Source organism: Lutra lutra, chromosome 18 (assembly GCF_902655055.1).
Source record: "Lutra lutra chromosome 18, mLutLut1.2, whole genome shotgun sequence".
NCBI lineage: Eukaryota > Metazoa > Chordata > Mammalia > Carnivora > Mustelidae > Lutra > Lutra lutra.
This window is the reverse complement of record NC_062295.1, coordinates 2,012,961-2,027,728: the sequence shown is the minus strand read 5'-3', so window position 1 is coordinate 2,027,728 and position 14,768 is coordinate 2,012,961. Positions and strand designations below refer to the sequence as shown.

General features: G+C 56.8%; 1 protein-coding gene across 1 annotated transcript in view; it reads right to left on the bottom strand.

Annotated features, from left to right (window-relative positions):
• The window catches only part of PDPK1 (3-phosphoinositide dependent protein kinase 1), a 74,436-nt gene extending 69,207 nt beyond the window's left edge, over positions 1–5,229 (bottom strand). The window contains exon 1 of the mRNA XM_047713060.1: positions 4,924–5,229. Coding sequence (XP_047569016.1) covers positions 4,924–5,214 — 291 coding nt within the window. The 5' untranslated portion in view covers positions 5,215–5,229. The remainder of the gene's footprint in view (positions 1–4,923) is intronic.
• Positions 5,230–14,768: the final 9,539 nt, after the last annotated feature.

Below are 14,768 nucleotides of genomic sequence, written 5' to 3'. Positions count from 1 at the left end.
GCTACTGGGCACCCTTCCAGCAAGTACTCACTTCTCGATGCCCGGGAAAAGGGGGCCGCGGAGGAAGCAGGTCATGCTTCAAACCCCACCAGGGGAGAGACTGCGCGACGAGAGCACAGGGTAGCCGCGCGCCCTCCAGCAGAACCACTTCCTTCACTGCGCAGCAGCGCCCACAGCCAGGCCACGAGTCCACGCACCGGCTTCACACTGGGTTCAAGAGCAAGGGTCCCCCCACCATCGGGGGCAGCGGGACGCCCTGTGCTCCCCGTCTCTCAGAAACAGGGAGGGTGAGCAGAAAAGTTAACTCGAAGCCCCGCACCTCACAGGTCACCACTGCAGGTCAAAGGACGTCACAAGAATTTCTGTAAGAGTCAAGCTTCCCTGCAAATCTTATCGGCCTCCCCTGACAGCACCGGTATGTAGCTGTCGCTCTGAGATACAGCTCCCACTGCAGCACAATTAATTCCAAAAGAGAAAAACAGGTTGAAGAACGGGACTTTAACAATGAATTCATTGTAACAGCTAAGCTCTCCGCCGGATGAATTCCGAATGAAACACCGCCGAGAAGCACACACGCAGCCGTCTGCGCGCAGCCTCGCGTCAGCCCTCTCCGACGTGGGCAGACCTGCCACCGGCTCCACAAACGTGCAGAAGACACAGACCTCCACGACGAACCTCCTGGCATCCAGACATACCACCACACGACACCTTTACAGGCCCCGCTTCCCGGAAGGCCGCAAGCTGATTCGAAGCGCAGTGGCTGGTCCGCAGGGCACCGGATCCTGTCTGTGGGGCAGGGGAGGTCACTAGGCCACGAGGAACTGTGTGCCCACCTTCCTCAGGCCCCCAGACAACACTCCAAACAAAAACCATACTTGTTTGTTCTTCCGTGGGCTGTGCACCAAAGCAGGGGCTAGCATAGGGCACAGCCCGCGCCGCGCAGTCGGGCCTCCTCCCGTGGGCCTGCAAGCCCTCCAGCTATGGAAGCAGAAACCTCCACCAGTTGCTGAGGAAGGATATGAAAGCCACAAACAGATCCTTTATAACAAACTACCTCTCTTAAGACATTCAAAACGACTTGGAATTTCTCGGGGACTAAAAATCTCAGTTAAAATCAGGAAAATTTCCTACACTAAGAGGATGGAAACAGATTTTGTGCAGCTACAGAAACGCAACCAGCCAAGCACTGAAAACAGACCAAGGACCACCATGAACCCAAAAAGGCCTTTCACCTCTAAGGCACTATCATCAGACCATATTCCCCATTAATCTTGAAAAAATGCACTCTGCCTCTTGTGCGGCTAGAGAATGGACACACCACTGGCTCTAGGTATTCAAACGATTTTTTTAAAGGGTCTGGTAACAAACGTGAGCCAGTTAACAAGACGCCACTGCAGAACAGGCCTGAACGACACATGTCCAAAACTTGGTTTCCACACCAACACTTCCTCCCCAGTGACCTGCCCTTTGAACCTGCCTTCAAAACAGCTGCACTGCCCCACCGCGGCCGGCTGCCACCCACAGGGCAGGCGCGGAGCTCACACACACCGCCCGCGCCCTCACACCTGCTGAGGGCGTCACGTCTGCACCAAGGGCTCCTCAGCAGCGTGTGGAGCTCCAGCAAAGTCCATTTCCCGAGAAGCTACTCCTCAGGAACGGACAAAGTCTAGTGCCAGGGAAGGTTCTCCACGCTCCAGCAACTCGGAGGGGACTGAGCTGCTCCCCCATTTGTGCGGCTACTCCCCATTCATCACACCTCTGCCTGCACGCACCCAAACCCCACGTCAGGCGGCTCAGGGCACAAGGGCACTGAGTGAAGAGGATGACACGCCCAGGACCTACCTCTTCCTCGTTCCAAGCTCTGCTAAAGGAGCCCAGAGGCCAGGACCTGCTCTGAAGAGCTGCCCAGGACCGCTCTGTCGGCCCCACAGCTCCGCAAGCCGCGGCCGCCGCTGCTGCTGCTGCTGCGATCCTTCCCACGAAACACTCAGAACAGCACCACCCTCCACTCCCATCTCTGAGTACAGGGACCTTGCCCTGCCGGCTCCCAAGCACAGCAGGAGTGTCGCAGGGACAGAAAAACATCACACCACGCAAGACTCAGGAGGAGCAGCCCAAGAAAGGAGCGTGGAAATGAGAACCCACTTCTTTCCATGTTCCGCATCTCCCCAGCCACCTTCCCGCACGGAGGCGGCCACCCCTGCCGAAGCCGGAGCCGCCCTACCTAGAGCGCGCGGAGCCGCTCGGCCTGATCTCCCGTTTTACCTTTCACCGAATCTCTGCCCAGTTCTTGTTCCCCGAAGGGAGGATTCCAAGCCTCACCCGTTCAGGGTAGCAACGCTCAAACACAGATGGAGCGCAGCCTCTTTCCAAACAGCTGCTTTCTGACGGCCTCGCCGAAGCAGCCTCCAGGGGTCACAGAGTTCAGCCATCTGCCCCAAGAAATAAATACTCGCGGTCCTCCGTGTGAAGATGGCCCTCCCGCCTCCAGGGCGGCACAGTCCGCACATTCAGGCGCAGCTCCCAGGGAAAACGTTCTGGGCAGTGGCACCAAGCACTTCCTCAAGCCAAGTGCTGTACTGTGCTGCCCAGGAGACCCTCCCTCGGGACGCTCCTCCCATGGGGGGTTCGAGTGCTGCCCAGGCCAGCCGCCACTCAGTGGTGGGTTCACACTAAGCAGATACGATACCTCCCCACATCCCAGCTTCCACACCTGTAAAATGGGAAGGACTCCCACCTCACACAGCACCGCTAACAAAATCAAGCAACACGGGGTGAGCTATCTGGAAGTGTCTGCTTCTACAGTAAGTGCTCAAGAAATGGTTCCTCCAGTCTCTGGCCCACCTGAAAATCTGAGTAGACTAGACAGTTTTCACACTTCATTTGTACTGCTCCCCCTGTCGCCTGTACACGCTCAGAGAGAAGGGAAAATTCAGTAACTGGGCTGGGGGCTTCTCCACACAATGCCACCTTAAAATTCTAGATGCAGGGAGGTCTGGGTGGCTCAGTCGACTGGGCTTCTGCCTTCAGCTCGGGTCATGATCTCAGGGTCCTGGGATCGAGTCCCACATCAGGCTCCCTATTCAGCGGGGAGCCTGCTTCTCCCTCCACCTGCTTCTCCCTCTGCTCGTGCGCCCGCCTGCACACGCACACTCTAACAAGTAAATAAATATATATATGCAGGTACACACACACACACACACACACATAAAATCGAGATGCAAACCCACTTGAACCATGCAAATCTGTCTGCAGGTAAAAACCCAATACTGGGGGCACCTCTGCCATTCCTGAGGGAAAATATGGCAAATTCTTCAGCAGGGAGGGAGGGGATCTAGCTGAAGACACAAAAGCCTGTCCCTCTCACTTTCAGACAGGGAGATCTATCCTTTATTCTACGATTCACTTTCTCTCACTGGATTCCAGCATTTTTGCACCAAAAGGCTGACTTATGCAAAGAAACTCCAGATGTCCCAGGCCCATCGTGTGGAACAACCAAGACCATGAGGAAATGTATTCTTTGCCTCTTGCTAGGACCATCCCCACCAAGTACACACCTTGCACCCCAACAGCATCGGTGTCTGAAAGTTCATTTTACACACTTCCATGGCTGTCGTCACCCCCGGCCTCCACTGAGGCTCGCCAAGAAGCCCAATTTGTGTTTTTGCCTGTTAGCCCAGACACCCCAGGGTACAGCCACATGTCGCAACAGTCAAAGACGGCCCCTTCGCCTTTCACCATTTTCTCAACCGAACAGGTCCTCCTCTTACACTCTGGAGCGTCACCCATCTCTACAGTGTTCTTAGCATGAAGTCTGAGGCTGAACTGCAGAAGGTTCAAGAACCGGCTAAATTAATTACAAAATGCGGGGTAACTCAGTGTTTTTTCTCAGGAGAGGAGTTACACCTTCCACCAGATTCTCACAGGGGTTCGGACTCCCCAAAAAGGATTAAGAACGGCTACCACAAAGCTGTATGCTGGAAAACAAGACGTCAGGTAAGCTTCCTGGATCTTCACTCACCTAAGCAATTTTGATTTGCCTTTTGAACCAAATTTTGCAAGCGGTGCCGACGTTCTTCCATCACCCACTTTCACAGTCGCGCCCGAGGTATAAATTCTGAAACCACCTTCGCGACTCCCAAACTCAAACACAGGGAAAACATCAGAACACCGAGGATACTTTTAGCAACAGAGAAAAAAACGTGGAAACACTAACGATACTTTTAAGCAAAACATTTCACCCAACAAGTGCTTTTCCTTTTTCTTTTTCCCCTGCAATCCCTCCTCGCTGTCACGATCACTCGCCCCTCGGCAGCAGGTTCAAGTCCGACCTCCCCGGGGCTTCCCATACTCGATGCCACTGCGGGAGAAGAGCCCCAAGGCAGGAAAAGCACCCAGTGCCGCTCCGCCGGGCGGGGAAAGGAGGCTACCAGATCCCACCCTAACCGTGAATTTGCGGGAAGCCTGGAGCATCAGGTGCTCTGAGCAAGAACTCGTCCCTCCCGCTTCGCTGCGGCAGAGGCAGCGGGACCCCGTTCCAGGTGAAGACCCAGGAAGGTTCCTCCGCAGACGGAACGAAAGCGAACCCAGGAGGCTGAGCTCCAGGCCGCGGCGCGCCGAAAACAAACTTTCCGAGCACTTCCACCGCGACAGGCCAGTGACACCTCCCCGGCCTCCCCCGCCCTCCGCGCGTCTGTCAGCGCCCCCGCCGGGCAGGCGCCGGCCGCGCCGGGGCCCGGGCTCCCCGTGGCGGCCGAGAAGCGCCCTCACGAAGCCCGCGGTCCCCGGCCCGGCCGGCCGGCCGCAGGTGAGGCGCCGCCCGGCCCTGGGGACGCGGGGCCGCCCCGCCTCGCCGGGCCCCGGCGGCCGCCGCGCTTGGCTTGGTGACGGGCCGGCGCGCCCGGGCGGCCGGCGCGCACTCACCAGCTGGCTGGTGGTCCTGGCCATGGGCCCCGCGACGGCGCGGGCGCCTCCCCCGCAGCGCTGCGCGGCTCGGCGCCTCCTCAGCGTCCTCCTCCCCGCGGCGGAGCCCCAGCAATGGCCGCCCTCATCCTGCGCCCGCCCCGCCGCCCGCCGCCCCCGGCGCCGCCCCGCCCCCGCGCGACGTCGGGCGGGACTTCCGCCAGCCTGCCGCCGCTGCCCGCTCCCATTGGCCGCGCCCGCCATCGCTCCGCCGCGACTTGGGCCGGCCTCGCCGGCGCACCCGAGCCGCATTTCCGGGTTGGGGACCAGCGGGCGGGAGCGGCCCGGCCCCGCCTCGAAGGGGGGGCGGCCCGCGCGAACCAATCCCGGGGCCGCGGGGCGGGGCCGGGCGGGAGCCAGGGGGGAGCTGTCATCCCCGGAACCCACAGGGGAAACTGAGGCTCGCTGGGGCCCGCGCTGGCCAAGGTCACGCCCCAGGCAGCGGCAGGGTCCCGCGCGTGGCTGGACCGGGAGCCGGACTCTGCGCAAACACCGACAGGTGCAAATCGGCTGCCTACGACACGGACAGGCGCTCCGGGACGGAAACCGGGGCTGTCGAATCCCATTTGTAAGGCAGAAATCACGGCTGACAGTCGCACGGACACCTTCGGAGCTCTCTTCTTTGGTTATGGGCTCGTGGATTTTTCTGGTCGTCGTTACCGTTGGTGATGATGTCGAATTCTTTTTGTAGTTGTTAATGACGATGGTGGTGGTGCTGGTCTTCCTAGTTGTGGTGAAATATACATAAAATTTACTTCCGTAACCATTCTAACATCTGCCCTGTGTACAGCGGAGTGGCATGAAATGCATTCGCACTGCTGTGCTAGGACCACGCTGCTTTAGACAAAATCCCCATCGTCTCTGCTAACTCAAGCTTGCATGCTTTTAAATAACCTTCTTTCCTACTTCCGAAAGAAATACATGTTTTTTTTTTTTAATGACAAGTCACACAGTACAGAGATTAGATAAACGAATCGATAAACCCAGTAACTGGAATTAATTCTTGAACAGCTGTGATCTCCACTAACATTGACCAAGCAATTACTTTTTTTTTTTTTTTTTTTTTTTTAGCACTTACTCTTACTAAAGAATTTTCCTGCCTATGGGGCGCCTGGGCAGCTCAAGTCCATTAAGTGTCTGCCTTCAGGTCCAGTCATGATCCCGAGGTTCCCACTCCCTGCCCAGCGGGGAGTGTGCTTCTGCTTCTCCCTCCTCTGCTCCCCCTGCTTGTGCTGTCTCTCTAATAAATAATAAAAGCTTAAAACAAAACAAAAGAGAGAGAGAGAAGCATCTGTGCTAGTGTGGCCCGTTTTCAGGTGAGGAAGCTGAGGCAGAGTGGGGTTCTGTAACTTGCCCTGGGTCTCACAGTGCCAGAACCAGGATCTTGATACCCATATGCCAGAGGCTATGCTTTGAGCATTAGGCTCTACAGCCTCTGCCTGTCCAAGCTTCCAGTCTTCTGTACACAGATGCACCTTGAACAACAGTAAAAAAGGTCAATATAACTCCTACTCCCCAAAAGGGCTTCTGCGGTTTTGACGCTTTTTTTCACTTAGCCACGAATGGTCCTGCACCCTGTACAGCTCTCCTGACATCTGGCCACTATCTTCCCCAGTGGCAAGGGTTGCAGAGGACTCCGCTGGAAGCACCCTCTAACTTCTAGATCCATGCACTTGATCGAGCTCCCTCCAGACACTGAACTGGTCCCGGACTTCCTCCTCATAAACAAGGCCCCGCACTCAAATTCAGGCACACCTTTATTTATTTCCTTGGGATAAATTCTCAGCAGATGGAACTGCTGGGTCAAAGTACAAGGATCCCTCTGGGCACTTCTGCCACAGACTGCGAAATGCCAATTGCTTACCCCACTCCGGACGCTAATCCTCAGTGAATGTAAAGACAAGGTCAAGATAGAGACCAGCTCTTACCACCATGTCAAGCCACATGGAACACTAGGGAACCCTGGGAACATTATCCTACATCATAATCCTTAGCACAGATTAAAAGTAGCACATCTGATTTTGCCCACAACAGCCCTGTGAGCGGCAGGCAACTGTGACCATTTCCCTCTTTCACACGAGGGAACCAAGGCTTTCGTGCCCTGCTTCCTCTCAGTCATAGAGTTAGCAGGTCACAGAGCACAGAACTCAAAACCAAGCCCCAACCAGCAGCCCAGGCCTGCTCTGGGCCACTGCACTCAAGTGCCTCCCAATGAACCCTTCTTTTGTGTTTACTGTAGTCCTCACAAAGCAATGACAACTTGTCCTCAGGGAACGCTAACCATTTTTAAAGATTTATCTTAATTCTCATCACAACCCTACCAGATACTTAGTATTTATTACCGTCTTACATGGGAAATTTGCCACACCTTACACCAAATGCAATTGTAAATACACTGCTTTAGATTCTAAAAATAATGTTATCTATATTTATGTATACACACACACACACACACACACACACACACGAAGAGCAACCTTTCTCAGAAAGTTACTAATGGATGTACGCCACGAAATGACAGCATAAACCAACAAAGACGATGATATGAGATCCGGGAAACAAGGAACAAAACACACAGGAAGGTGATGAAGGGGAAGTCCCAGGATGTGTCCACTCAGCAAGGATGGGTTCAGTCTCCCCTCCATGTCAAGCACTGTGCTAGACCTTCACAATTCCCTGGCATGTGAAACACAGAAATCTCTGCCCTCATGAAACTCCGAAGCCACAGGCCAGAGGTAGGGTTGGGGAGACAAATAAGCAAATGTTGCGGGAGGTCAGAAGTCAGTGAGTGCTGTGGGGAAGAAAGAAATCAGTGTGGACTCAGGAGTGCCTGGGGGAAGGGTGCAATTCTAAACGGATAATGAGGAGAAATCCTGGGATAAAAACAGAGAGCACACAGACCCAAGGGAACCAGGTTTTGGAGGGCTCCACGAAGATGCTGAAAATGACAGATCCTCTCATGGCTTTCGCCACATAAAAAACTAAATTAAGAAGCCAACAGAGAGGGGCGCCTGGGTGGCTCAGTGGGTTGAAGCCTCTGCCTTCAGCTCAGGTCATGATCTCAGGGTCCTGGGATCGAGCCCCCCATCTGGGCTCTCTGCTCAGCGGGGGGCCTGCTTCCTCCTCTCTCTCTGCCTGCCTCTCTGCCTACTTGTGATCTCTGTCTGACAAATAAATAAATAAAATCTAAAAAAAAAAAAAAATGCCAACAGAGAGACAGGAAAACTCCAGAGGAAGAGTCCTATCAGGGAGGAAGCAAAGTCACCATTCGTTCTCAGCTGTGAGGGATACTCACAGTCATAAAACAGGAGCACAGATTAATCATCGTCTGCCTCAGAAGGACCCAGAGAGGAGAAGGGAGACAGAGAGGAGAAGCTGAGACAGCTGAATCCTCACCTCTACTAAGGGCAAGAGAAAGCGGCTGGAAGTGATGGTCCACACGTAAAGGGGCAGAATATTTGCTAGCCAGATAGACGTACAGAGCAGGAAGAAGACTTAAACCAGGAATAAGTGCGGTGTGAGTAAGGGGAGGTGAAGGGGCTGCTGTTCTGCATTACAAGCCTTTTTATTTTACTTTTTAAAACATTTTTATTCTTTTTTTTTTAAGATTTTATTTATTTATTTGACAGAGACAGATCACAAGTAGAGAGACAGGCAGAGAGAGAGAGAGGGGGAAGCAGGCTCCCTGCTGAGCAGAGAGCCCGATGCGGGCCTCGATCCCAGGACCCTGAGATCATGACCTGAGCCGAAGGCAGCGGCTTAACCCACTGAGCCACTCAGGTGCCCCTAAAACATTTTTATCCTTATTTATTCAAGAGAGAGAAAGAGAGATGGAGGGAGGGCACACAAGCAGAGGGAGCAGCAGGCAGAGGGAGAAGCTGACTCCCTGCTGAGCAGGAAGCCTGATGTGGGGCTCGAATCCCAGGACCCTGAGATCATGACCTGAGCTGAAGGCAGACACTTAACCGACAGAGCCACCAGGGCACCCCTACAAGCCTTTTTATTTTATTTTTTTTAAAGATTTTATTTATTTATTTGACAGGCCTCGGGAAGGTGTGAGACGAGAGGGGCATGGGGCCCTGCGCCAGGGGCAGGTCAGGGTGCCCAAGTCCAAAGAGGAACAAAGACAATACTCATTTCTCATGGGGCCTCGATGGCAGATGGTGTGCCAGTCACAGGCCGGGCCAGGCCACCCCTCTCGCCTAGCGAGAAGCAGGGCACCCCTGCCATGGCTCAGGTCTGGCTGCAGATCCCAGGACAGCAGGCAGGAGGGGACACAGACTCACCTGGCCCAACACAGTTAGAGCCCGGGCACTCTGGCTGGCAGGAGAGGAATGGCCAGCCCCTGACTCTTAGCTCTCCCTTCCTTCCCCAGGGCTTCTGTCCCCACGGAAGGGTGACCCCAGGTCAAGAATGCGATGCTCGGTTGGGCATTGTGAGGTCATGTTACACCCCAGGAGGGACGGGGGATGCCCAGAACCATCCCAGGAGGGGCCAGGAGGCTGCCATTCATACACAGCCTGTCGGGGCAGGAGAGCATGGCGGGAGGGAAGCCCTGGGTTCTATCCCCATGGCCTGGCGCATTTCACCGGGTGCCTCACTTACTTCTATAACCCGTGGTGGGAGGGAGAAAAGCCTGGTTCAGAGGTGATCAAAGCTGCCCAGCATCACACAGCTAGTGTTAGCAAGCTAGCCCTGTGCAACAATTATCCCCCAACTCAGAGACATTAAGCAACAGACATTTACGATCTCCTGGTTTCTGTGGGTCAGGAGCAGGAGCAGCCCAGCCAGGAGCTTCCGGCCTAGGATCTCTCAGGAATCGAAGGTATCGAAGGCTGAGTCATCTAAAGACTTGACTATAGATGGGGGGGAGGGGCACCTGGGGGTCTCAGTCCACGAAGCATCCAACTCTTAGCTCAGGTGGTGATCTCAGTGTCCTGGGATTGAGCCCTGCACCGGGCGCTCAGCATGGAACTTGTTTGGGCTTCTCCCTCTCCCTCTACCCCTCCCCTTGAGCCCATGCTTGGTGCCCTGGCTGCTCTCTCGCTCCCAAATCAATCAATCAGATCTTAAAAATTAATAAAAGACTTGGCTAGGTTAGGAAGAATTCCTTCCGAGGTGACCCATTCACTCAGACGTTAATGGAGGTCCCAGCTTCTCACCAAGGGGGGGGTTCTCCACAGCTTTCTGAGTACCCTCATGCCACAGCAGCCAGCTTTCCCTGGAGCGAACGATTCCAGAGCAAAACAACACACCCGACAAAGAACCTGCAATGACTTTTATTGTAAGTTTTCAGTTTTAGTTTTTCTTTTTCTTACTATTTTTTATTTTTTTTAAAGATTTTTTATTTATTTATTTGACAGATAGAGATCACAGGTAGGCAATGAGGCAGGCAGAGAGAGAGAGGAGGAAGCGGGTTCCCTGCTGAGCAGAGAGCCCGATGTGGGGCTCGATCCCAGGACCCTGGGATCACGACCTGAGCCGAAGGCAGCGGCTTAACCCACTGAGCCACCCAGGCGCCCCTCTTACTATTTTTTTTAAAAGAGGCTTTATGGCCCACGTGGCACTTGAACTCATGACCCTGAGATCAAGAGGCACATACTCTACAAACTGAGCCAGCCAGGGGCCCCCTGCAATGACTTCTAGCCCATTTTCCAGATCGCACAAGAGCACCCGGCACCACGGGGCGGGGAAGAACGGCCCGGGTGTGGACACCCGGAGGTGGGATCGCTGGGGGCTGTCTTCCAGACAGCTGTCTTCAGAAACTGGCGTCAAATCTCAGGCGAGTAAACCTCCTTCCCTAAATCTTAACCTCCCCAGCCCAACTCCAGAAACTGATCAAAATCCCAAAGACTGAAAACATCCAGTGTGGACAAGCATGTAGAGAAACGAGCCCCTTCATACACTGATGATAGGAATGTAATATTTCCTTTCCACCCAGGCAGTCAGTAGGGAGCCGTGGCCCAGGCCCCTCTGTCTGGAAGAGGTGGTAGGGAGACCATCAGCCCCGCCAGAAATGACCACACCCTATTCACCCAACCTGGGAATATGCTACACCCCATAGAAAGGGAGGATGACGGATGCCCATAAGCTGACCTGAACAGAGAGAGGCCGATTATCCAGGATCATCCAGCTCGGCCCCACTGTAAGCACAAGGGTCCTTAAAAGATAGAAAAGAAAGAGTCAGAGCCTGAACGAGGCAACACAAACTGCACGACTGGCCAGCATGAGCTTCGAAAACAGGAGGCCTTGAGACAACCAGTGTGGGCAGCATCTGGGAGCTGGGAACGGAAGATTCTCCACCGCGCCCCCCCCCCAAGAACCTCCAGGGGAACAAGGTTCTGCCACCCCTTTGATTTCAGCACCCTGAAACCTATTTCTAACTCCCACCTCCAAAGCTATAAATGTGTTCTTCTGAACCCCTAATTTGTAGTAATTTGTTACAGGAACACCAGAAAACGAATGCGGGAGGCCCTCTTGTGATCCCCGGAAACCCAGAACCCGAAGAGCCTAAAGGAGTGCCCACACCGGGTCCCCTCCTGCCTTCTAGACCCCCTGGAGCATCTGGGATCCTAGGGCTCCCTGCCCGTCACTCCATGGTCCCTCCTCCTGGGGGCAGCGTGGGTGGTTGGTGGGGGGAGGGGTGGGTAGGAACCCAACTTGTCCACTATGGGATCTGGTTAACGTTATGAAACATCCATCCTACGGAACACTGGGGACCTTGTTCAAGTAGAGACATTTCCCCGTGTCCCCGCCCAGGCAGCTTTCCGTTTCAGGCTGCTTAACTAAAAAGTAGTTACCAGCAGAGCAGTATCGCAAAGTACAATTCCAGGTGATGAGACAAATCAAGACATAAACGTAGGACAAGGTGTGTCGGATCACGGTGAAGGACCACACCAAGCTCTTCATGGCGGGGGAGTGGGAGGCAGGCAAGACCCGGAGATGGCCATCGCCCTGGGCACGAGGCTGCCGCCCACCCTGGCGCTGCCTGGGGACGACAGGGGGCGAAGGGAGGAAGCCGCCCTCTGCCTACCTTCCCGGTGCCACACCCCCTGCTGTACCTCCCGCACCCCGACACCGGATACGCTCCGAGCTGGGGCGAGGCCAGGAGAGGCAGTGTAAGGGGGCCGGCGGGCAGCCCCACACCCAACTCCCCAACGCCAACGAGGGCGGGGCGGGGAAAGGAGGCTTGGGGCGCAAGGGATGCAGAGGCCCGCGACGGGAAGAAGGAACCGGGGCGGAGGGCCGGAAGGAGCGCCCAGAGGCAGCCGGGCGGACCGGGGTGCAGTGGCGTCGCAGCTAGTGGGGACGCCAGGCCCCCGGCTCCCCTGCGCCCGCCCGGCCCCGCGGCCCAGGACTCCCGGCTCCCGGCCGCTCCCGCAATCCCGAACTGGGTCAGGGGCGGACGCGCGCTCCAGCTGCTCCGCCGCGGCGCGTTCGCGCGCACGGCCGTCCTGATTGGCCCCGGCAGGGGCCCGCCCCCAGCAGCAAACCGCATCCCCGCGCCGCAGCTCTCACCCGACCTGCGGGTCCGCTTGGACCCGGCGCCTGGGCCGCAGGCCCGCCCCGCAATGGGGAGACTCGGGCCGGATTCACCGCGCCCAGCGCACCGCGGTAGATATTGTCTCCTCCCTCCACCCGCCTCCCCAAGCAGGCTTCTCCGGTCTGGACCACCAAGATCCTCTGCACGAATCAGCGCCCGAACGCTGCGCCCGGAGCCTACGGGGCGCGTCAACCCGATAAGGAGCCCGAGGCTTCGAAAGGGACGCCTCAGCGCCTGGCCTCGAACCCTGGCACTTGGCGCACTCGGGGCGGGGGGTGAGGGGGTGGCCTGCAGGGGACGCCTCCGCGGCTCCCAGGCACGGCCACCAGGGGGCCCTCGCCCCACTCCGGGGAGCCGCGACGCGCCGACCCCTGCACAGGGTCTCCCGGCTCACGGACAGCACAGAGCAAGCCGCGAAGGTGCGGGCTGCACGCCAGGTCACCTCCCCGAGGATCTCACCTCAGTGGACGTCACCCCCGCCCACCAGTAACTCAGGCACAGCCCTGGCAGCCTAGTGTCCACCCACACCAGAGCACGCCTGCCCCTCCGCTTCACCTGTCTCCAGACCCCGCTCCCCGCCTGCCCCGCTGCAGCCCGACCCCCGAGTCTCCTTGCCCGGGGTCTAACTTAGAATGGCAGCACACCTTCTGTTTGAAACCCCGCAGCCTCAGACTCGGAAGTGGAATGGGGGCTGGCAGGCTGGGGGAGCTGGGACAGGGGTGGAACTTAGTGGGTAACAGAGCTGCTCTTAGGAGCAGCGAAGTCAGGTAAGTGGTGGAGAAGGCTGCACCCCTTCCCCAGGAGGGTGACCGGAGGTCCCCACCCCGACACCAAGCCTGTGCCATTGGAACTGAGTGGGGTAGTTTCCCCCTGCCTGGAGCGCTCTTCCCAACCAGCATGGTGCCTCACCCCTGCGACCCGGCATTCAACCAGTCCTTCCCACCTCTTCCACCCAGGGAGGCAGCCCGTAGGGAGGGCCCCAGGGTAGAGCGGCCAGGACAAACCCGAGCTCTGGAGCTCACTAGCTCTGCAATCGGGTGCCCCCTTGCCCATCTGAGAATGGGGATGACACACCGGAAACTCCTTTAGATTTCTGTCACAAAAGAATGGGGTCACGCTGCTAGTGCATGTAGAGTCAGGCCTAGCCCCAAACAAGGCAAGTGCCGCTGCTCAGCTTTGGATGTGTTTTTGGAGACCCTCATCTGCTCCCTCCAACCAGGGCAGCCCCAGTAGTCCGGTGCAGCGCTGCCCCTGGGTCCTGGGAGCAGGCAGTTGCCTTAACAGGAGCTGTCCGTCACCTGCTAGGCCTAGGATGTCCCTGCACCCCACAGGATCTCCTGACCCTTGCCTCATGGCAACGGTTCTTCCCAAGCTGCTCAGCCTCAAACACAACTGGGATCTGTGGCCATTTTTGTCACTTTGGACCCGGACACACTTCCTGTAGAGGGCTCTGGGGCAGAGGAGGGGAATGGTGGCCAAGCCACAAATCACAGTGTCCTGGGACACTCGCCTTCAACTTCCTATTCCAAGGACTGCAGCCATGAGAAAGAGGGAAGGGGCTGCCCACCCCAGCAGACAATGGGGGAGAAAGTCAACCCTGATCTGGGGCTACACCAACCCCTGCCCTCTGAGTGCCATGTCACGGCTGTCCTCAGGACCTGCATGGCTCCCCAAAGCTATCCTACCCAGGGAATGCGACAGCCCACGCTCCCAACGTGGGGGGCACCACTGCCAGGACGGAAGGGACATGGAAAGCTGTGGGATGACACTAACCGGCAAACAGGTGCAGGGCTCGGGACACTGCTGACACCCAACCTGCCCATCAGCACCAGGCAGGGTCCCCCCAAGCTGTGCAACCACCACGGTGCAAACAGGTCTTTCATGTCAACCCAGAAGTTGAGTCAGAATGGGCTGTTCAGAAAAACCGCCACCTGATTACTGCTACGGCTCAACGAGGTAGGGCTGCGGGCTGGGCAAGGAGCAGCAGCCAGCACGGGCTCGGGGGCCCTGGGCCACGGCTTCCTGCACTTACCGCCAGGCAAAGTGGGGTCCTGAAGCTGGCACGGATTCCCCCTGAAGGCTGGGAGGAGCCCCTGGCACTGTGCCCACACCCGGCACTATGGCCCCGGGCCCCGACTTTGCCGCCCAACTCACGGGTGCAGAGTGAGTCCTTGGGACTTTGTCACGCAGCAGCCTTCTGAGCCCTCCACACCGCCCACCCAAAGCCCCCCCACACCCAGCTCCTCCCAGCCCAGACTACTAA